Here is a 23,628-nt window from a genome sequence, read left to right as displayed (position 1 = left end):
TATTATTTACCTACGAAAACATGTTTAACCCCAAATGCACCAGCTTAATTTATAAATAACAAAGTTGAATAATGAACCCCTATTACCCGTCCCCGCCGCATTTTTGCGCTTGTTCCAAGTCAGGAGCCTCTGGCCTTTGTTAGTCTTGTATTATTTTATTTTTAGTTTCTTGTGTACAATTTGGAAATTAGTATGGCGTTTATTATCACTGAACTATATTTGTTAAGGGACCAGCTGAAGGACGCCTCCAGGTGCAGAAATTTCTCGCTACATTGAACACCTGTTCGTGACCTTCTGTTGTTGTTTTTCTGTGGTCGGGTTGTTGTCTCTTTGACACATTCCCCATTTCCATTCTCAATTTTAGCATAAGCTCTAGAAAAATTTCAAGTCTCATGTACGAACCATTTGATTTGAGGAGACAGTCTTAGATATTTGAGAGAGAAAAATTGACTCTGATTCTTGCCTTAAACAAAAATTCTGAATCTTGTCTGGATTGAGAACAATAGTCTTGTCCAGTTTTTTGCTATTAAAAACGAAAATTTCCAACAAAATTATTTTTGTGGCCGGGGTTTGCGTGTCTGACTTGAATGTCTGTTTCGCCGGACTTATATATATTGAATACTTTGTAACCTGCCTACTGGGTGTGACCTTTATGTCTCCATTTGTCGACCATCATTCTAAATTCGTTGTCATTTCAGACACTTTCGTAATCTTTGGGGGATTTGGAACTCCTCACTTCGGTTCTCTAAGTTATGTTGAGTGAAACATATCAATCAAACATTTTGATAAAAACTGCTTGTTTGTCTTTTTTAACTCGTGTTGGTCGTATTGTAAATTTCATCGAATGTCCATGTCCATTAAAAATGTCCAACCCTTACACTTTTAATACAGCAACTATAAAATATACATGCCCCAAGCCAGGAACCGTTTAAATTGTGCATATTACACTTATTTTATGTTTTTTAGCCGAAAAAAAGTCCCAAAAATTTTCGCCTCACTCCGCTCGGCAAAATTTATAATCTTCGCCCCCCCTTTCTAAAATCCTGGATCCGTCCCTGGTTAGAAACATAATGTCTTCGTTGTGTGCGAATCAACCACATTCCCTCCAGTCTGGGTTAAGTCTTATGCCATTATGAATTATACGAAAACACAACCCGTATCATTCCAACAACTGGTTTCAGAATAAATGTAAAATTGAGAATGAAAACGATGAATTTGTGAAAAGGGCAACCTGACCAAGGAGCAGAAAACAGTTAAAGGCTACCGATGGGTCTTTAAAACAGCGATTGAAAATTCAGAGCCCAAAGCCGGACGGGCTTCGTCTACTTTCAGCTGGCTCCTCAAAACTGATTTATACTATAGTTCAGCGAAATGTGCCCAGCACTAAAATCTGAAACATATAAATTTTAGTTCGAACAACATTTAATCAAACCACATTTCTATCTTCAATATGGAAAAGGAGATGTGGTATAATTACCTATGAGACAACTATAACCACAGAGTTTAAAAGAAATGGATGTAAGCGGTTATAGTTGGCTATAAAATGTCCCGCATGATAAATATGTAAAAAAAAGATGAATTTCGAAAACTGACGGCCTATTTTATAACAAAACAATTCTCAAAAACTGACAGCCTATTTTTATCGAAACAATTTTCGAATTAAAAAAAAAAGATAGACATGAACCAAAGACAACCACTGAACAACTGGCACCTGTCTTGGGATAGGCACTTACAGATAGTGACGGGGTTTAATATGTTTGTGTGCGCTCAGTCCTCTCCAAAACTGGAACTGATATAACAGCATAACACAAGACCAAACTATAAAAAATCAATTCAATGATCAGTTCATCATGTAAAACTAACATAGACGAAATCAGACCAGAAGTGGCTCATGATGCCTTTCTGAACAAAGGGTGATCAAAACCATGCACGGAACACCATTAAACGTTCACAAAATAATAAAAAAAAAATATAAAAGTAGGGTTTAAACCACCTCAGCACCCTCAACACGCACACCGAATTATGAAGACTGCACCTATTAATAAAAAAAATAAACCTTTGCACCTACGAATGTGTTATTGAGACTAAAAAAAATGATAACAATACCAAATTTAATAACTGTTATCAAATCGTTACAGAACAAGGAAAGCAAACTCATGCCAGACATATGCTGCATTCGATTGCAGTATTAATGATCATTTATATGACATAAATCTCATTGAAAGTAAAAACTCTTCATGGAGGTTGCAGAATTGATAGCAGTAGACATGTTCCTATACTTTATAGTGTCATAATTATTCATAAGCTCAAAACGTAAACACTTAAAACTACAATAATCATGTTCCGTTAAAATATCAATTCGCTTTTTGATCTATAATGACTTCCTCTTTATCTCTGTTTACGCCTTTTAAGAACAAGCATTTCCATTTTTCTTTAAACAAGGAGATTGATATAACAACAACATTCGGTTCTGAATCTCTTTGTGTATCATTGCAGTCATATGATGTGTTTTATATATTTGAAATAAAATATGTTTAACTATAAAAAGCTATGTATCACGAAAATCATTTAATTTGACCAAGCGATTGTACAGGAAAGCTTCAAGTGATTGTACAGTAAACCGTCAAGCGATTGTATGTAGTCAATAAAAATATCCGACATTTAGAAAATAAATATATTTAGGTTTCTACTGGAACATTTAAACTTTCATGCAGGTAAGACTTTAGATCAGAAAAGGTACATGTGAAATTCTGGTAGTAACGATGGGTTTTCCGATGTTTATTTAACTTTTTTTAACGCTGCTCTGTAACAAGTTTTGATCGTTTTACTAGGAGCTCCACCATTATAAGGAAATTGTTTTGATGCATAAAATTGCAATACGTCGTTTTATTATTTTTTTGGTTCATATACATATAGAAAGTTTTGATTACCAAAACTTGAAGCAGAAAGGTTCTGTAGAAACATTTGAGTTCATCAAACTTTCCTTCCAGCAACTACAGTACCTGATTTAATATGAAGTTTTACACCACAGCTACCGCTGGGAAGTGAATCTCTGTCTTTTTTTGGATTCGAGCGTCACTGATGAGTCTTTTGTAGACGAAACGCGCGTCTGGCGTATATACTAAATTTCGTCCTGGTATCTATGATGAGTTTACAAAAAATATTGTAAAAGCACCAGTTAGGCAAACCGTGCATGGAACAATTCAAAGGAGGTAAGAGAGCCGTGGTGTAGTGGTTAGTGCATCGGACTACTAACACAAAGGTTCCTGGTTCGATTCCCGTTTGGGATGAAAATTTCAGGAACTCAATTTTCGGCTCCCCCTTGACACTATTTGCGAGTATGGTCTTGAGGAAACGATGATAGTCCGTCGGACGGGTACGATAAATGGCTGGCCCGTGTTAAGAGAGAGTCATATCTCTTGCACGTTAAAGACACCCTTGTAGATTTCGAAAAAGAGTAGGCTAATGCCGCTACAAGGCAGCACTCGCACCCGCAAAGTGGAAAGGGATTAATATAAGTTGTAAAACTTGTTTCCCAATCCACTATAAATAAATATGTTTAAACTAAAGGAGGTAATAAGAAAAAATAACGGCCTGATTTAAGATAAAAAAGAAACAAACAAACATCAAACGAATACGAACGACATTTATATACTAAACAGAATGTCACTTGTGGTTGGGCTATAAAAATGTTTGAATAGTAGAAGAATTCCAACTATTACAAGAATGTGTCCAAAGTACACGGATGCCCCACTCGCACAAGTATCATTTTCCATGTTCAATGGACCTTGAAATTGGGTAAAAAATCTAATTTGGCATTAAAATTAGAAAGATCATACCATAGGGAACACAAGTTAATTGGACTTCAACTTCACCAAAAACTACCTTGACCAAAAACCTTTAACCTGAAACTCTCACTTTCATTTCTATGTTCAGTGGACCGTGAAATTGGAGTCAAAAGTCTAATTTGGCTTTAAAAATTGGAAAGATAATATCATGAGCAACAAGTGTACTACCTTGATCAAAAACTTCAATCCGAAGCGGGACGAACGGACGGACAAATGACCGGACGAACAGAAAGACGGACGCACAGACCAGACAACATAATGCCCGTCTACTATCGTAGGTGGGGCATGCATAAAAATCAGTTGATAATTCAGAACGCCACTGCTCCCAAAAAAACAATACTTTAACCAGATTTCCCCCATACTGTCAACAGTAACAATCAAACATTTATAAATTTATTTCATTGCCGTGATGTCTTTGACGAGTTATCATTTGTGTGTCAATTTGAATGACTTTTATGCAGAAAATTATATTCAAAGATCTTCAAAGCTTTGTCTAGCTATTGCTTAATACGGAAAACACGAATATTAAAATTCAGAAATGTTCTTAATTCGATAGAAGGTAAAACATAAAGTTATTAGTACTTTGGGTAAATTTGTAAAATAAAATTGTACAAGTACCAAGCCTACACATTTAAGGATCGGAGATTTGTGAGAAGCAAGAAAGCGGTCTTCGTATTTTCAAACTCAGTAAATTAACTACACTGGTGATGTTAGATATATATATAGGAAGATGTGGTGTGAGTGTCAATGAGGCAACTCTCCATCCAAATAACAATTTAAAAAAAAAGCAAACAATTATAGGTCAATGTACGGCCTTCAACACGGAGCCTTAGCTCACACCGAACAACAAGCTATAAAGGGCCCCAAAATTACTAGTGTAACACCATTAAAACAGGAAAACCAACGGTCTAATCTATAAAAAAAAAACACCGAGAAACGAGAAACACGTATATATAAATTATATAAACAAACGACAACTACTGTACATCAGTTGAAACCTGCACTTTAATTGAGGTCTCGAGCTGACGATGATGTCAGTCACTCTTGTAGTTATTTTTAAGTTCAACTCATTGTCATCTTTATGTAAAATACAAGAAAAGATTTGAACATTGACAAAAATAATAAATCTTCTAACCAAGTCCATGTGGCATGTATGGGGGTTTATCATTTTATTAAAGAGGAGGGAATATTTTACAAAACATATTTTAGAATTATCAGTGAATCCTTGCTAGTTCAATACCTTAAAATATCAATTGTAAAGGATTTCGCAGGACCCTGTGTTTCTCTTGCGATTGCTGTTGTCAGTGCAGAGTGCAATCTTTATTGTAAAAAGTTGTTCCATTTCAGAGTATGATACGGTAAATCCAGAAATGGGGGCTTCAAAAATAGTTTAGACAGTGGAGTGTCTTGAATACGAACTTTTAAAACTTGTATTTGAATTGGTTTAAGTCGTAATACAGTTCCTGTTAAATAAGTGTATGTCCATAAAGATAAAGATACGATAAAGATATTTCATAACTTAATCATAGGGCTCATAACAAGCATGTAATCACATAAAGTAAAAATAAAAAGCCTTTCTCTCCCACTCGCATACACTCACACCTACCACTATCGTTCTGATTAAGGATGATTGGATTAACAGTACAACATGCAAATGAAAAATAATATACAGATAAAAATACAGACACAAATGTATTTATTTTTTTATAAGGAGTCAGTTGCCTACATTGTATATATGGAACGAAGGATAACTCTAACTGCCCAGAAAAGATAAACAAAAAACAAACAAAAAACAATTCATGTATAATGTGACAATGAACTGGTGAAGACTATGAATAAGTTTTATAAGTTTCAGTTAAGCAAGTATTCTCCATGTGTAAAATGAGGATAGCAATTCACATAATTTAGAGTTAAAATCAAGGCTATCGTTTGACATGAACCAAAAAAGCAGATTACTATCGGATATTTGGGATAAATATGGGTATTTTGTAAAGAGTTCACTGATCCAGAAAGGTTTTTTTCCCCTTATTATAAAGGGTACATTTAGATAAAAAAAAATGTTCTTCGTCTTCAACCGAGTTCATTGAACAAAACTGTCATGTTCTCTCTGATCTTGGCAATGTAATATTTTTTCCATGTTCATCAATTTTTCGTTTGTATAAACGGTCTCTCTCTATCGGAGACAATGATTGCTTATTCTAAATCTAGTTAGTATAGCTCTCTTATCTCTGTTCTTCATATTGAAGTAATCTTCAAAAGTTAATTATGTTTAAATTTAAAGTAGTTGGAACTTGCTCAATTTACTGTGATCATCTTTTTTTATTAAGACTTTTTGATGGCTCTGAAGACAATATGTTAAAAAATCAGTTTTGATACATTTTCTAAGTATAAGATTTTGAACTCATAGAACCAAGGATTTGTTTAGTTTAGAAAATCGTTAATAGAACTTCGATCTGAAAACAGTGTCAAGTTGAATTGTAAATCAATAAGTAAAATTTCATTCAATTGAAATATGGATGCACTTTAATTTTAGAGTCGAAAGTGCTTCTTTGAAAGTTTATCATCATGTTGTCATGTTTAACCCAGCGAGAATGAAAACTAAATACAACTTTCTTGTTTAATAACATTCATTTATTTCTGGAATTTTGTAGCTTTCAGTCTTCTATCGTTTATTTGGCAACAAAGGTCGATTTATTTTCTGTATATAATTGCCTCACTGTGCTAATCGAACAGTCCTTATATTTTCCAAGAGGAGTTAGCTTTTCTTAGCGTCATTAGCATCGCCCAATAGACGGCGTCTCTTAGTAATTCCGGTCTTCGCGTAGAAATAGTGCTTATGGAAACAAGTTTTCTCATATCTTTGATTTTGCAAATAAAAATAATACTGCGAAAATATAAAATATAAATTGAAAACGAAAATATTAATCAATGACTTTTCATCAATTTTAACATCATAAATGTTTATAAATGTCTACCTGTCGCGTATGAATTTCGAAAGGTTAATTACAGTGTTGTTACCTTCGTGAGCAATGGACGGAGTTTAAATACACATTTCTTACTTTATTTACATTTAACATGGAATTTAATACCAAACGAATTCTAGTGCATGGCAAAAGGATAAATTGATTGATAATTTGTGTAGTTTGATTGTTTACTTGTGACAAACTATGATCATAAATTTTATTTGGAATATAATCTATTGTTGAGTCTGATAAATTGTTTTGTATTTTTACGAAAGAATGTGAATGCATGACCAGGCAAGCTGCTGAAAATGGCATCATGCGCAAGTTTTATGGAGTCTCCACTCGTTCTATGGGTAATGTATATTTGTTTTCATGCAAATTGTTCTCATGAAACGATTTATTGACTTATTTCTTACTTGGTACATGTACATGCCTGAAGAGAGTCTTAAAAGCACGAGTTATCAACAACATAGACTTAAAAGTACATATGAGACTTTGAAGAAAATATTTCTTTGCATTTTTTAATTTTCAACCATTAAAATACTACTACAACTGCATTACAAAATATTTTCTGGACATATAAAAAAGCTTTGAGTGCATTAATTATCTGAATGAATAATTTTGTTGTCCATACCAATATACTTGCTTTAATACAATGCCAATGGTTTGAGAAAGCTCACTAATTTTTTGACGAGGCATTTAAAAGAGCAGATTTGAAGCTCTATACATGATGTATTTGTAATTAATTGTTAAAGGAATGCAATGTCATAATCATGATAATCCATGTTTCGTTCAGTGCACATGTTTGTCCTGCATCAGACAGTTTATTTTTGAACAGATAACACAGACTGCCTCAGAGCTTTACATGTACATAATATAATATAGTGAATCGTACATGTATAACCAAAATATAGAAAGTAATAGTAAATACAGGATGACAGGTACAATTGTACCTATGATTTTGCTAACAGGTTGACAAAAATTACGGACATTTTTTTTTAAATTGTATTGACAGTGGTGGATCCAGATTTTTTTTTTATATAAGGGTGAGGGGGGCACTGACTGACCTAAGGGGGTACCCATTCCAGTCATGCTTCAGTGATTCCCTATATAATCAACCAACTTTTCCCTACAAAAAAACATTGATTAACAATCCCCCCTTGAATGGCTTATGATTGATACATGTAGTGTACATTTTATAAAAAGGAGAGACAGTCTGAATTTTGTACTTTTTGCCCAAAAATGAAAGAACATCTTATGGGTTACTGGGTAGGCACTAAAAATTTTTTAAAAGTAACAAAAAAATGAAGGCCTAATTGGATTTCCCTCAATATTGACATCTCTATAATTAAATCAAAGAACTTTTGTATTTGCTTGATATAATTTTTTGTGCATGTACATTTGTAAAATGCTTTGCATTTAATTTAGTTGGTTTGTTTTAGGTGGAGACTTTTGCAAATGGAAGATCTATTGAGTTTCAAGATCTCCATGATGGTATTTTTCTGAACAAAGTGCTTCAACAAATGTAAGTAACTAAGTTTACACAAGAATTTGCGGTAATGCATGTAGGTTATAACATACATTGTACATGTATACAATACGGTTTTTTGTGCACCAAATGTGCATTTTGAGAATCAATGTCTCTTCATGGATACTGTTGACCAAAATATTAAAGTGTATTCAGAGACACAATATTCAATTCACATGTACAGTAACAGTACACACTAGCATGCATCCTTTTACATGTATTTTGTAATATTAAAACCTTTTAGATTAAAAGCTTCATTTGAACTTGAATATAAAAAAAAGAAGATTTGGTATGATTGCTAATGAGACAACTCTCCACAAGAGACCAAAACTGACACAGAAATTAACAACTATAGGTCCCTGTACAGTCTTCAACAATGAGCAAAGCTTTGAAGGCCAGACAGACATTTTCAGTTTTGCAATGTCTTGTCAGCTACAGGTACATGTTTTATATAAAGGCTTATTACATGTACATTATTTAGATTAGAAAAATGTGCACCAGGTTAGAAATACGAACATTGTTTAAAATGATGCTCACCCTTTCAAACTGTCCTTTTTAACTTTTTCATATTTATTACATGCCAGTACCATGAGTTTACCGTTATGAAAGTGGACATAAAGAATTTTTTTAACTTTTTTTATATAATTATTTGATTTAGTTTTAATGAATGTCCTTTCTTAATAGACAACTTTTGAGTTTGATGCATTTCAGTCCAAAACTTTGGTTTTAGTGAACATCACTCATGCTTTTAGGTGCATGATGACTTCAGTTTCAATGCTGAGCGAGTGTTTGATAAACTGTAAAGTAACCTTATATTGCACGAAATTAATTCGGCAAATCAAACTCTCATAATTGACAATCTGCACTGCTGTCATTAGGGAATTGTGACTACTGCACTGCTGTCATTAGGGAATTGTGACTAGTTACCTACTGCACAATGACAATCACTTAGACGCTTGATGAAGGTTTATAGTGCAAGGATACAGACAAGCCCTCTATCTGGCAAATCACGTCACAAAGGCGCATAAAATTGACGAGTTTTTTCCAGTGATGGAAGAACTTGAAAGTGGTCTATTCCTTAGTTAGATGCACAACTCTCAATGTGTATAATCTATTGTGAATACAATACAAACTATAGAGTACTACACATGTCCAAGGAAAGAATATATTTTTAGTTTTATGTTCAATTTTCCATGTTTCAGTGACAGTCGACCAGTCTATGCCAATGTCAATGATACTGTTGATGATATGAACAGTAGATTACAGAACTGGGATATACTGATTCGAAATATCAAATCATTTTATGTGGTAAGTCCAAGAAATCATTTTATACATGTTTGTATATTGATAGTGAAGAATATTAAATATAAGCTCATAAATTGAAGCAATTCAACGCTTTCTACAGAGATTACAAAATCATCCTGGCTTAAAGGAATTTATAAAATTCTGACTGTTTCATAGCATTGAATAAATCAAACATACAAAATTTCTTTCAGGGACAGGATACATGTAGTCATGATAGTCAGAAAGAACCTCGTATATTGAGAGAATAAGCATAAAAAAGGGGGGAGGGGTTAAAGGGAAGGTTTTTCACATATCTTCATGCTAGATTGTCTTGTGGAGTACACAAGAACTGTTGAGCTAAAATATATGTACATTGCATTTTGTAAATACACTTACATGTACTAACTGTATGTACAAAAATGTATAAATGTACATGTATACTTTTGCTGTTTTCATAGATTAATGTATAATAGTGTCCCTTATAATTTTCCAGTATAAAATTACATGCGCAGTACTAGTGTATCCATTTCAATCTACATGTATTATAGAGTTGACTATCATGCGATTCAATCATTATCTGTGATTATCACAAGAATGTTGATATTGATTTTTACCACTACAAAACAAAACCATTGAAAAAGGTTTTACTTTATGGGTAGATTTTATCAGAACATTTTTTTTCAATAAATGAAAGGAAAAGGAAGATAGTAATTGATTACAATTGTCCTGGTATATAATCCATTAAGAGCTATATATGTTAAAATTAATAGAAGATGGTATTGCAAGTAGATATGTGGTCTTATAAAATGTACAATGTACATGTACTTATTAGTATCTTCAAATAGAAAATGTTTTCCCCTAATAGTGTTTTATCTAGAGCAATTTAGCATGCTCTTTTTTCCTTACGCAAGTTCTTTTTCTTCCAAAACATTTGAATCCATGTGCCCTTTTGTGTCATCGAGATTGAGTTGCAGTAAGTTTTTTTGCTGATCGAATGTGCTATGAAATGACTATTAAACTTTTAACTATAAATAAAATTATTGCTAGTATTGCAGATTGATACATTTATATAAGAATAAGAGACAACATGTTTTTGACAGATTATTTGCCTTCAATATTATCTGCATATCATTTAGCATAAGTATAAATAATTGAAGAAATAACTAAATAGGTACATTGTATAAAAAAAATGTGGTATAAGTGTCAAATGAAAAAACTCTTTATCCAAGTCAAAATTAAACTATATTCAGTTTATTGTGTCAGTGTCAGAATGTACTGTAGGATCTGAGAATAGTGAAAACGTTTGCTGTAGTCATATTTCTGTTGTTTCAATCATGTTTACAGGATTATAACATACAAAAACACCCGAACTTTTTAACTTTTATTTCTGTTCTTAGGTTGTACTTTAAAATATCATGATAAATGAATTTAAATTTAAACCAGGTACAAATCATCAATTATACACCTTCAAATGTTTTTGAGTATAAATTTTGATTATTTTTTGTTTGATTGGAAAACTGTTTTTGACTTTTGATAAATAAGTCTGTCAGTTGAGGCTTACCCATTGAAGAAATTCATTGAATACACATTTACATTGTACATGTAATAATGTTTATCTACTGGATAAAATCTTGGTAATGTTTTAAACAACTGGGCCCTATACCTATGTTTGTTTTCTTTTAAGCCTACATGTACTCATTAGGGAGTTCCATAAATTTGACTTTTGATTCTGACTTCAAAAATTCACATTCTATGACATCTGTCGAATATTTTTAACAGTTTATAACAGATGTTTTTATTCAAAATGTTTGAAAAAATACTGATGTGTAAAAAACGTTATGAAAATGCCTGTGCGTACACGTACTATGAAGTAATGGTTTATCTATGTATTATATACAAAAGACGTTTTCACTTTAAACTGTTTACTCCTGTTATGTCAAAATTCCTTTAAATTATTTTCATAGTAAGACGGTACACCTGTAATCATTTACCTGAATCGTTATATTTATTTGTACCTACGTCAAAATATTAATAATGCATGCTTCAACAGGTATTATCAATGAATGTAACATTTTACCCTGACAAGTGTAATTCTATTTTTCGTGAACATTCGGTTATTGAGTTATTTCATATTTCATCAAAAGAAGTGGAATAAAATTGGTTATTCTGAATAACTGTACATATAGTTCTCTTTGTTACGTTTAATTCCATTTAAATGGTCATATTTATAGGTATTGTTTGTAAATAATGTCGACTCACAAGAACACTACAATTTGGCAGACCTACATAGAAATTTCTGATATCAAATTGTTTAATAATGACATCCATAATGCGATATTGGCCCAAATATGTTAATTTTGAATGACTTCAGGAAAAGTTACTTAGGTGAATTAAATATTTAATGGGTTTATATTGTTGCAGGTAACAAAAGGTTATATAAATTATGAATTTTACCTTTCTGTTATATACATTTGTAGATTTCAAACAAATAGATACTTTAATGTTTCATGTATGACGCATAAATAAAATACAGGTCTACCAAATCATTACTCTTTTAGGGGGTAGATAATAGATTAATGTAAATTTTTCACAAGTTCAACATTGTTCAAGGGTGGATCCAGCCATATTTAAAGAGGGGTTTCCAACCCAGGAGAAAGGTGGGATGACAGGGTTTCAACCATATGTCCCCATTCAAATGCATTGATCCTCAAAAACAAAGGAGGGGCAGTGTTCTCACTACAGCTTTTAGAAGGCGAGTCCAGGGACTCGTCATTTTTGGCCATGATTAGTCCAACAGAACAAAGAAGATAGGTTTTTGTAATGTAATTCATCATTTTAGTATCCATGAACTAATAGAGCAATACAATGACATTAATTTCAGATTCCTTTTAAACTTTTCTTATAAAAAGATATGTGTGTTCAAGTTACACAAAATGTTTTAATCTTGATGCATTTTTGGACTCATCAGTTTTGAAAATGGTGAGTACAGATAGATTTTCATGTGTCCAGGCATTAGTGAGAACCCCCAAAATAGCACTTTATTTCTGATCTGCATCTACTTCACACTAAACCAATCCACAATAAACATGCATGGAACAAAGGCTTATAATTTTACCCACTACGTCATTACGAGTATAAGACTTTCTTGCAGTGTTTAGAGCAGACCTTTTTGTTAGATGGCCATAACATTTTATCTTTACATTGAACTTGGTTCACTATTAAACCTTGTTATGACTCATTATGTAATTTCACTGTGTATTCTTTAAATTGTGCTTATGAAAATAAAGAGATATTACATAATTTTCAATGAGACTGCTAGCTACAAGTTAAGGCCATGGGACCATAGTTTATTGAAGTTTATAAAATGTTTACAATAATACATGGCATTGTGAGCAAATATTCTTATATATAGAATGTTACATGTTATCTACTGCAGATTTACCTGTAAATTGTATAGAGCAGTGAAATTTTAAGTACCTGTTTTTAAATTGAAAAAATATTAATAACATGCATTCATGTAAATATTAGGCCTTTTCTCATGGGATCAGACTTTAATATTTTTCGGGGTCATTTTATTAAAATGACACTGAACTTTTAATAGATAGAAAATACCGCATGAATCATGTTGTGGTTTGCTAATCTTAAAACTGTGAACAATTAGTTCTTGTCTATTGCAAGTGTATTATCAATTCAATACCTGATTTTGAATAAATCTGTGTGATCAACAAGGGGTGTAAAAATAGTCCTGGTTAATCCGAGATTAGTATAATCTTATATCAATAAATCACTGTGACTTAAGTCCAGAAAAATGTAACCTTTGTTCAATTAAAATTCAACTAGAGATTAGTAAAGTAATTTATTTAATTACTTGGGGATTGGATGACATTTTGATAATAATAAGCTGAAGTAAATGATGCCAATTTAACTTTTTAATTATATACAATTTTGTGACTTTGATTGATTTTATTGAAAGTTGAATGATTTATTGGGTATTTAAGTGATATTTTATGAAGAAAATTAAGAAATAACACAGAGTCAATTTCCTAAGTAAATTTACTTACATTAATAAGATTTTTATGTACACAATATTTTAGGATGAACTTAAACGTTTGAAGCTGAAAATAAAAATTGACAAATTTATACAATTTGATTCATGGCCAAAGCAGAAGGATGCTTAAGCCTTATATCTCTGATCTTGATTAGAAATAAAATATAAGTAAAAAAATCCTTTGAATTTGAAAAAATTGTCAGTTTGATAAACATGCACCGTAACATGTATGCAGGGGCGGATCCAGGATTTCAAGTTAGGGGGTGCGCAAAATTGATATTTTCGCCAAGCGGAGCGAGGCGAAAAATTTTTGGAGGTTTTTTTAGATCAAATTATTGAAATATTCTTCTAAAGGGGTGTAATGTTGATATCTCGAACTATTGTGAGTTAAAGTTATCGAGAAATTAAAGTGTCAAGCTGAAACCGCCTTGAAAGCCGTACGGTGACCTAAAGCTGTTAATGTTTGTGTCATTTTGGTCTTTTGTGGATAGTTGTCTCATTGACAATCATACCACATCTTCTTTTTTATATTAATTCACCCCTGACAACAATTTACAGATAGACGGGCGGACAGACGGACGCAATGAGAGACGAGACAGATCACAATTGCTCACCAGACCAATATCTTTTTCAAACGAAAATTTATACTTTTACCAGCGATTTTTAATTGTTCTTTCATACTATCTGTTTTTTAAATTTTTTGATTTTCGGAGGTCGTGCCAGACTTTACTGTGTTCGCCACAAACAACTAAAATCAAAATGAGATGTATTTACGCAGTTTTCAAGGGATCCAAGCATACAGTAATACGGTACAGATTTCGGCTAAATATTTAGGTTGCAAATGAGAAAGAAATATAGACACAGAGATACAAATTAATAAACTATATAACCTTTCGCTTGAAACAGTATTTCTATCTTTCATTAAGGATATTATCAAAGATCATACCTGCCGACTGCTTTCTTGACCGTGTCATGATGAAATTGTGAAAGTGAGTAAGGGATGTTTTTGAACTTCAATTATCAAACAAATTGATTATAAAAAACGCAAATACAATGTAACATTTGTTTTTACTTTAACTGCCAAAAACCTATTATATTTGTCATCAAATGCAGCTCCGCGTTTGACACCTTCCTTTGAAATCATTTATAGAACTTTAATAAAGCGTAGGTCGGTTGATCAGTAATCACGTTGATTCTGTTAAACTGACTGTTTTATATACTTTGAATGTTAAAAAAGATTGAACGGTCTCATCTGATACTTTAGATATGTTGAAGTCAACCCATGCTTTGCAAATTTTGGGGGGGGCGCACGCCCGCCACGCCCCCGCCTAAATCCGCCCCTGGTATGTATTATTTATATATAAAAGTTGGTCTTGAATTCTGTCTGATCCAAGATTTCTGCAAAATGTTTGTTAATCTTTCTCTCAAGGCCTAAATTGTTGGAATATATTATAACAAAACCCCACTTAAAATTTAAGACAGGCAGATTAGATTGTCTTTCAGACTGGTAGTCTGTCTGAATTTCTGTCACACTATTTGGTAATTTCTTAATATCTGATGACTTATAAACTCCAGAACATTTTCCTTGCTTTTAATCATCACCAATTCAAACTCCCCAATAATTCAACATATATTTTTACATTTTTTTCATCTCATTCATGAACTGGGATATTAGTATCATACAGAGCCAATTTATTTCCTCTTTGCATGAAACAATCTGATTAAAGCCGCTGGACTGAGACATTTCTCTTTGTTAATGAAAATGAAATGTTCTTGGTAACTAGTTTCATTTGACAAACAAAAGTATAGGGTTAGAATTTATTCAAAGGTATGACAAATTGATTGATAGATATTATTCTGTAGGCACAAGAAAGTTTATCTGACACCAGGTGGCCTGGTTCAATTGATGTTTAATTTTTTTTCCAATTCATTTATAGAATCTCAAATTCTTTTTCGGTAGGATTATAGATTTACATGTTCTATTAAAGCTTCCACTAGAAACTCATTTATCCAAAGGCCATGTGACCTTTTAACATTCAGTCAATCAGAAAATTTTATCTGAAAATGAAATCATAGTGTGATATACTTATATAGACTATTGATAATAATAATTAAAAATATCTGCCTGTGGATTAGGTACTAACAACACAAATATTTGGTCGATTCAACTTTTTTCCCCATGAAAATGAAAATATACAACTGCATGTGCAGTAGTTAGTATATTTTTTGACAAAACACCCACCTAGATGTACTGTTATCTGATAATTTGGTATTTGAAAGACAGATGGGGGATGCACATTGTTGATTCAGTAATCCAACAACTAAAAAAATCATTACAAAATCTAGATGTCTGAAATACTATAGATCGTTCTGTGAATTTTGGCAACCAGATAAAAGTAAATTTAAATCAAAACTTTTAAATTTATGGAAGGAAAGCAAATGTATGTACTAAGAATAATGCTTTTCTTCATGGATAAAATTGAGAATGGAAATGGGGAATGTATCAAAGAGACAACAACCCGACCATAGAAAAAACAACAGCAGAAGGTCACTGATGCTGATTTTGTTTGATTATTGAAAAATATTTAATAAAGTCGCTTTTGAAGTTCACTAGTATCATGTGACTTCAATGTTTAAAGGATGCTGGTTTAACAACTGCTGTAGTCCATCCAAAGTGCTGTAATTGAAGGATGCTGGTTTGGTTAGTGATAGACAAGACTTTGACAAATCCTCTCAGTCTGTAAATAGATATAGGAAGATGTGGTGTGAGTGCCAATGAGACAACTCTCCATCCAAATACATGTAACAATCTAAAAAAGTAAACCATTATAGGTGAATGTACGGTCTTCAGCACAGAGCCTTGGCTCTCACCGAACAACAAGCTATAAAGGGCCCCAAAATTAATAGTGTAAAACCATTCAAACGGGAAAACCAACAGTCTAATGTGGCTGTTTCTAACCAGAGACATGTCACATAATGGTTATTTGCTTCTTTTAAACAAACCTTATGGACATTTTAGGCCACGACAGGTAGTTAAGAATAGAAATAATGTACCCTAGTAGGCTGCTTCGTCTTTTTGAACTACAGTCAATCACTGAAGCAGTCATCTTTGTGTGAATTTCACTGAATTTGAATATCTACAGATAGATATATTCACATAGTACATACATATTATGCGAAAATAATCATAAACCAATTTCATTTTTTTCAAGGAGATTAAACAAATAATTCAAATTATAATGGGATTATTTTGATGCATAATTTGGTGCTTAAAAAGTGCTCAAAAAAATTTTTGAAATCAATTTAGCTCAAATTATATACATGCAAGTACTTGTAACAAAAACTGAGTTTTCTATGGATATAAATCTTGTAGGACTGTTAAAATAGATAAGTTTGACTTTAATTTATAGAAATTATACACTAAGTAAGTGAAAGTGGTTAGAATTGTTTGTGATAAAATTTAAAGAAATCTTATCGACTAACACTCCAAATAAACTAGGATATGGCCTTATAACAGAGAATATATTTATGGTTTAATGGTTCTACAAGTAAATATGGAGAGTTGTTCATGAAGATTTTGCTGATATACTCTACATACATACACCTAAGGTGTCGGTGCATAGCGCCAAATGATTTGTTTGATCACGGTTTAGATGTTTAGATATTTACAAAACTTCACAGTCTAACTTTTATGATCGTTTACTTGAACTTTATTGAAAAGAATTGTTTTTTTATTGTGATTATATCCTTTCAAAAATTTTATAATATTTTTGTCTGGCTTTATAATAATCAAAGCGTTGTGCAAACAATATTTTCGTTTCGACCTTTATAAGGGTAACAAGGTTGAATAAATGTGTATTGGGCCAATGTTTGAACAAGGTGTATGAATTAGTGGTGAGAGTGAAGATTATGGAGGCTTGTTGACACGCTCCGATGATCAATGTCATTAAGTCTAACAATACCTGCATTCCGCTTCAAAGTCTAAAACTAAAAACAACAAAGGGGAGATAATCTGCTTAATGACTTTCAAGATCTTTTGTTTCCAATCCAATTATTTTTTTGGAACAAGTTAACCATTGAGGCTTTGGCTGTATTAAAGTTGTATTTATCGTCTATTGAATCAAAGTTACACGGTATTGCTGAAATAACTTTGGCACAACGTTAGGCTAATATTTAACATATAAGTAGTTCAAGTATTCTTGTAAGTCCTATAGAGTAACTTGGAAAATTATAATGCATTAGTAAAATACAAACATTATGTAATAGAAATTTAAATGGTACAGTACAAGTACTTTTTGTACCAGTTTATATAAAATACTTGATATGTAAACTAATATAGATTTTTCAAAGGCATACATTGGTTAACATTTTTTCAACTGATGACCTTGACCTTCTGAAGAAAATAAATGTGAAAGTGCTTTGCTATTTCTCTCAAAACCAAACTGCTGTAATACAAATGTAGGAAGTTTTGGCTTTCAGACTGATCTCTTCCAAAGCCTTGATTTTGTAACCACTTACCATCTTATTTGATTAAACTATGCCACAGAATTGGTAAAAAGCAAACAATTTTGTCTTGTGGTTTATTGGCAATAGCAAATGGGATACTTTTTGTAAGGTTATACTAAAACTAGGCATATAGTCAAGATACTTGCACAAAAACATTAGGAAAATGAATTATTAAAAGTTTTTAAGATTTCTATTTTTTTCCTGCTCAAATTTTAGTTACCGATTAATTGTGTATTAGATAAAAAGAAAAAGAAAAATATTGCATGTATTCTACTATTTTGAAACCAGATGAACGGGGAAATTTATATTCCTGTCATATTTTATGCATTGACTTTGATGTGGTAACATTAACATGCATAATTTACTGCACCAGATGCACATTTTAACAATGAATGTCTCTTTAGAGATGCTCGAGGTCAAATCATTTGAAATCCAAAACCATATTGAAAAGTTCAAGAGTTGAACAAACTTCACAAAGTTTCCCTCAAATTACATTCTTTGAATTTCACATACACTTTTATGTAAATATACCTGTTTGTATCCTACATTGTTCAAGACATCCCATGTTTGATTAAACACTTATATTTTATATGGTCCAAGGATGTGATTGACTTTTTAAACAAATTACGTGTTTTATACCAGTTATTTAGATAAAGAATAATTTAAGGATATCCTCTAGAATTGAAGTGTACTTGATCTAACAATGAGTGGTAAAACTCTGACATCAGACTAAGCAGATATTTATACTTCACACAAGCTACTATTATAAAGTATAAATTGGACTACAATTACCTAACCTTACTATTGGGTTTTGATACATGTATTTTGACTGATTGTGGGAACACAATTTAGTGGAGACTGCAAACAGCATTACATTGTACATTTATTGTTATTTTATATAATCCTACAATATACTTTAAAAGTTGATAAATACCATAGTATATACCTATACATTAGTTTGTCTGACTGTATGTTTGTAATCATATGTAAGGATAAGTATATCTGTCATTTTGCATTCTATTGCCTGTATTGAATTATCATCTGTTATGAGATAATAACCTTGCTGTTATAACTTTTAGTATTTTCTTTAAATGTATAACAGTAGATCAACTGGGTTTATATGTTAGTCTTGAAAGGACCTCCCTTAAAGAGACCTAAATTTTATTTGATCATACATGAAAGTCTTTCCACTAACTATTATTGACTAAATGACTGTCAAATGGTTTTAAGGTTAGCTAAAGTAATATTGTTACTGTAAATTGGGATTTTAATATTTACAATTTTGAGAAAAATCCTGTTTAAATCATTCAATATATTACAAAATGGGAGTTTAAATTATTGCATTTACAACTCTGAGCAATTTTCGCAATAATAAAAACCTCGCAATAATTTCTGAATTAACAGTACGTTAAGACTAAGTTTTCAAATAGTACCTAGCTAGCTTTGAGTTGACTAAGTATCTCATAGGCAGGGTTCTCACGAAGTTTTTCTGGTGAGTTCTTGGACTTTTCATTTGAAGCTCTGACAAGACATCATTTCTGACGGTCTTAGTTTATCATTTTGGTCTTGTTATCACAACAAGAACAATCATATTAATCATACTAGTTTAACTTTTACAATGAGAATGTGATGGTTTATATCTGCTACATATATAATGTGGATGGCACCTTTGGACTAGCATGATTATGTTCTAAAAAGGGGGTTTCAGGATGCATCTTGTGATATACATGTACCTATATATAATGAGGCATGATATGTTTTATTGAAAAGTAGTTACTAATTTTTTCATTACATGTATTTCATTGAATACATAATATTGTATAAAAATAAGCACCTTGTATATGTATGATAGTTACTTGTCTTATAAATGCTTTTATTTTTGTTTATAGGATGTTTTGCAACAGATACTGATAGTAAAGCTACCAAACTTTCAACAGATATGTAAAGAACCAGAAAAAGGTAGGTAACACTACTCTGCTTGAATAGGAGTTGTGAAATTTTCTGTCCTATTAACCTGCTAAATCCAAGTAGATGTTATATTTTTAACTTCAAAAGTCAAATATGCCATCTTCTTTAGTTTTGTGTTGTTAGAAAAAAGATACTTACATTTTTTTCTCATTGTGTTGAAGACCAATTGGTGGTTTTGAGTTGTTTTCTGCTCATTGTTCTGGCTGTTGTCTCTTTGACACATTCCCCTTTCCTTTCTGTACTCTACTCTTTAAAGTATATAGAAGATTATCTTCATGATCAACACAAGATAGGTTCTATATTTTATTTTTTTAATTGTCTCTGTTTTTTTGAAGGACTTTTCTATCAATACCCTCTATTACATCCTTTTCAACAAGCTCTGATAACTGTGTTACATGTACATTCGAGTCTTGTAACTACCTTATCATCATTAAACTTTAACTTAAATCTATAAATGATATATATGTGTATGCATATAAAACGGTATTTTATGTAAATTTTCCTTTAATGATTTCTACAAACTCAGGAATATGATCATATCATTGCAGCAGTACATTGAATATTCAGATTCCAAACAAGAAAAGTATCCTGTTTCCGCTGTGAATCTTGACCCTCATTTCAATGCTGGTTATAAAATGTACCTGCAATCAAATATATTCAATATAACATTGGCTTTACATCTTGTTTCTGCTGAAGTTAACCAGCATCAAGTGATCATTTACATTTTGCTTGGTTATGAAACCCTATTTTGGTGGTTGTTTAACTTAAAATTGAGAATGGAAATGGGGAATATGTCAAAGAGACAACAAACTGACCAAGGAGAAGACAACAGGGGAACACCAAGGGGGCTTCAATGAGCAAGAAAATTCCACACACAGAGGTTGTTCAGTGAAAAGCAAAAAAAAATGTATCACTTGTACATGTTCCAATAAAGTCTGCTCATAGTGGGATGCAATTGACAAGCTTCTTTTCATGTGCTTAAATTGTCCAACTTAGTTTGGCGAAGTTTGCTTCAGTCACATCTGGCTTGATGGATTGACCATATTATGCATCAGCTTACTATCCCTTTATAATGTTTATAGCCTTGCATAGATATTTTGGTGTGGAAAAATTTACATACATTGTAACATGAATCTAGGTTATTTAATCATCTATTGATCTAGAAGATTCAATAGTATAGGGCACTGACATATTTTGTTTGGCAGACATGTACCATTACTCAATCTTAATTTGATTTAAAAAATTAAATCTTTGCATTCAAAATGATATTAAAGGGACTGACTTGGTCACACTTTTATGATTTGTCTTGTTATTTATAGTTATACCAAGGTCTATTAACACCAGAGATGGCAATACTTGATACCATTCTTCATAAGAAAGTCAAGTTCTGGTTAAATTGGTACCTACAGAGCATTTAGGGTCACATCACTATATATATGACATTTACATAGTAAAATTCTATTGACACAAAGATGACAATGTTATAAGATTTAAATTACCATAATAAATTGAAGTATCATTTTATTGTTTATAAAGATGTATGTTTTACAAGTATATACCTGTGTTAGGTCAACAAAAAATTTATGTAATCTTGTAGATTTAAATTTTGATGCCAGCCCGATTTGCCAGTACATAGGATCCTTTGTTATCTACATAACTGTTTATCAAATCAATATGATAAAAAAAATATGTGAACCCAAATCTTTTCATGTAATCTACAATAGAGTCTCTTTGTAGATTTATAGTTTTGTAAGGAATTTTGACTAGTCTTTATTAGTTTTGGGTTTGAGGGGTAGTTTCATCTTATTATACATATTTGATATTTGTAAGAATAGGACAGATAGATGTCAAATACCTGTAATTATCTTTAAAGACATCTGCTATCAGACAAAGAAGCTGTTAAAATTGGGGTAATTTCTTTCCCACCCTTTCATCAGTAAATATGGAAGTACAGAAAACAGAACGCATATGTCAGCAAAGTTTAATTTTTCATGGACAATTTATTTTGTAGATGTTATTATTAAAGGGATAGTTATGATAGATGAATATTTCTCACACAAGTTTTTAGTTTCTAGTCCAAAGCTTTAGCAAACAATAAATGGATTAGTAAATTACCCTGAAATAACACTCCTCTCTGCATTACAAAACATTGGAAATGACCCTTTTTAAATGCAGGTGAATTTTTTCGTTTGAAGTGGTATATTTAGTTCAGTTAATATCTTATGTATAATTTTAAAGACCTTCAAACTTCATTTCAACATGCGATATGTGTTGTTTATAAATGAACATGTGTTTTTTCTTGTGGCATACAAAGTCTTAAAGATATTAAAAAATTGACTTATTTATTATGCTATGTTATATTTAATTTCTGAATTTTGTAATTTCAGAGGCCAGTTTTACAGAAATTAAGAAGCTGTTGCTGTTAATTTTGGGTTGTGCAATACAATGTGATAAAAAAGAAAACTTTATCGATACTATCAAAAGTCTGGATGTACACGTCCAACATGAAATTGTGGAGCTTATCAAAGAGGTAATGATTGTTGGAGAAAACTTAGAGAAGTACCATGACTTAGACTTACAAAATAGTTGATTCTTGAGTTACAGAAAACACTCTTAACTTCTTTTAAAAGCCATTGTTTTAGGCTACTTTTGTGTGTGGAAAATAAATGCAAATATTAATTCCCATGAACAAACTCTGAATCTTCCGGTATTTGAAAAAAGTCTTGAAAATGAATTGCAACTATATGTTATTAGTTTGGCTATAAGGTGTGGACTAAATGTTAAAAAGTATCTGCCAGAAGTTTTACTTTATTATCAGATATCCTAAATGTGAAGTTTCATTTTGAGCTTTTACTTTTATTAGTTTGAGATTCATTTTCTATCAAGCCTTGGGCTGTTTTTTTTAAAGTAAAATTAGGGTTGTACATTATTTAACCTTATTTGGCAAATCAGGTACACCTCGGAATGTAAACTTTAAAGTTATTTTACACTGAACATTATGTTTTGAATAATCTAGATGGATAAGAGATTAGGAGCTCTATAAATTTAAAACTTAAGCTTTTTTAAACTGAAGATACTGTTTTTGTGTAATGTAGATGTAGAAGAGATTAGGAGAATTCAATTTCAACCTTGAAAGAAGAGACCCACATTTGTATGCTTTACAAAATACTTCAATTGAATTGAATTGAAATCAGAGCCACTCTACTTACCAAATAATTTTTCTTTAAAAAACATAGACTTGAATTAGGACATATCAGATTATGAAATAATTGAAAACTTTAAGTCCCCCTTTATTTCACCAACACGCAAATTCAGACGTGAGATGCTGATCTAATTGTAGGTCTTCAAACCAAGGAGAACTGTAACTTTATTGAGATTTGTATTGATTCCAATTGCATCGATTGACAACTCCTATTATGGTATAATTCTAAAATGAAGCCCCCCTTTTTTTCAAGCAAATGAATTTTGACCAGAGATGCTGAT

At 31.7% G+C, this 23,628-nt stretch overlaps 1 protein-coding gene across 5 annotated transcripts in view; it reads left to right on the top strand.

The window, feature by feature from the left end:
* Window positions 1–6,832: 6,832 nt before the first annotated feature.
* LOC134711260 (girdin-like) overlaps window positions 6,833–23,628 on the top strand; it is a 64,650-nt gene continuing 47,854 nt past the window's right edge. For 3 of the 5 annotated variants that reach the window (XM_063571776.1, XM_063571775.1, XM_063571773.1), the window contains exons 1-5: window positions 6,833–7,164; window positions 8,254–8,336; window positions 9,542–9,647; window positions 20,067–20,136; window positions 22,533–22,675. In XM_063571776.1, the coding sequence (XP_063427846.1) occupies window positions 7,120–7,164; window positions 8,254–8,336; window positions 9,542–9,647; window positions 20,067–20,136; window positions 22,533–22,675 (447 nt within the window). In that variant the 5' untranslated portion in view covers window positions 6,833–7,119. The remainder of the gene's footprint in view (window positions 7,165–8,253; window positions 8,337–9,541; window positions 9,648–20,066; window positions 20,137–22,532; window positions 22,676–23,628) is intronic. The other 2 variants (XM_063571777.1, XM_063571774.1) reach the window with 1 other exon arrangement.

Source organism: Mytilus trossulus, chromosome 3 (genome assembly GCF_036588685.1).
Source record: "Mytilus trossulus isolate FHL-02 chromosome 3, PNRI_Mtr1.1.1.hap1, whole genome shotgun sequence".
Taxonomy (NCBI): Eukaryota; Metazoa; Mollusca; class Bivalvia; order Mytilida; family Mytilidae; genus Mytilus; species Mytilus trossulus.
The sequence above is the reverse complement of the archived record's forward strand: the minus strand, read 5'-3'. Positions and strand labels throughout refer to the sequence as shown.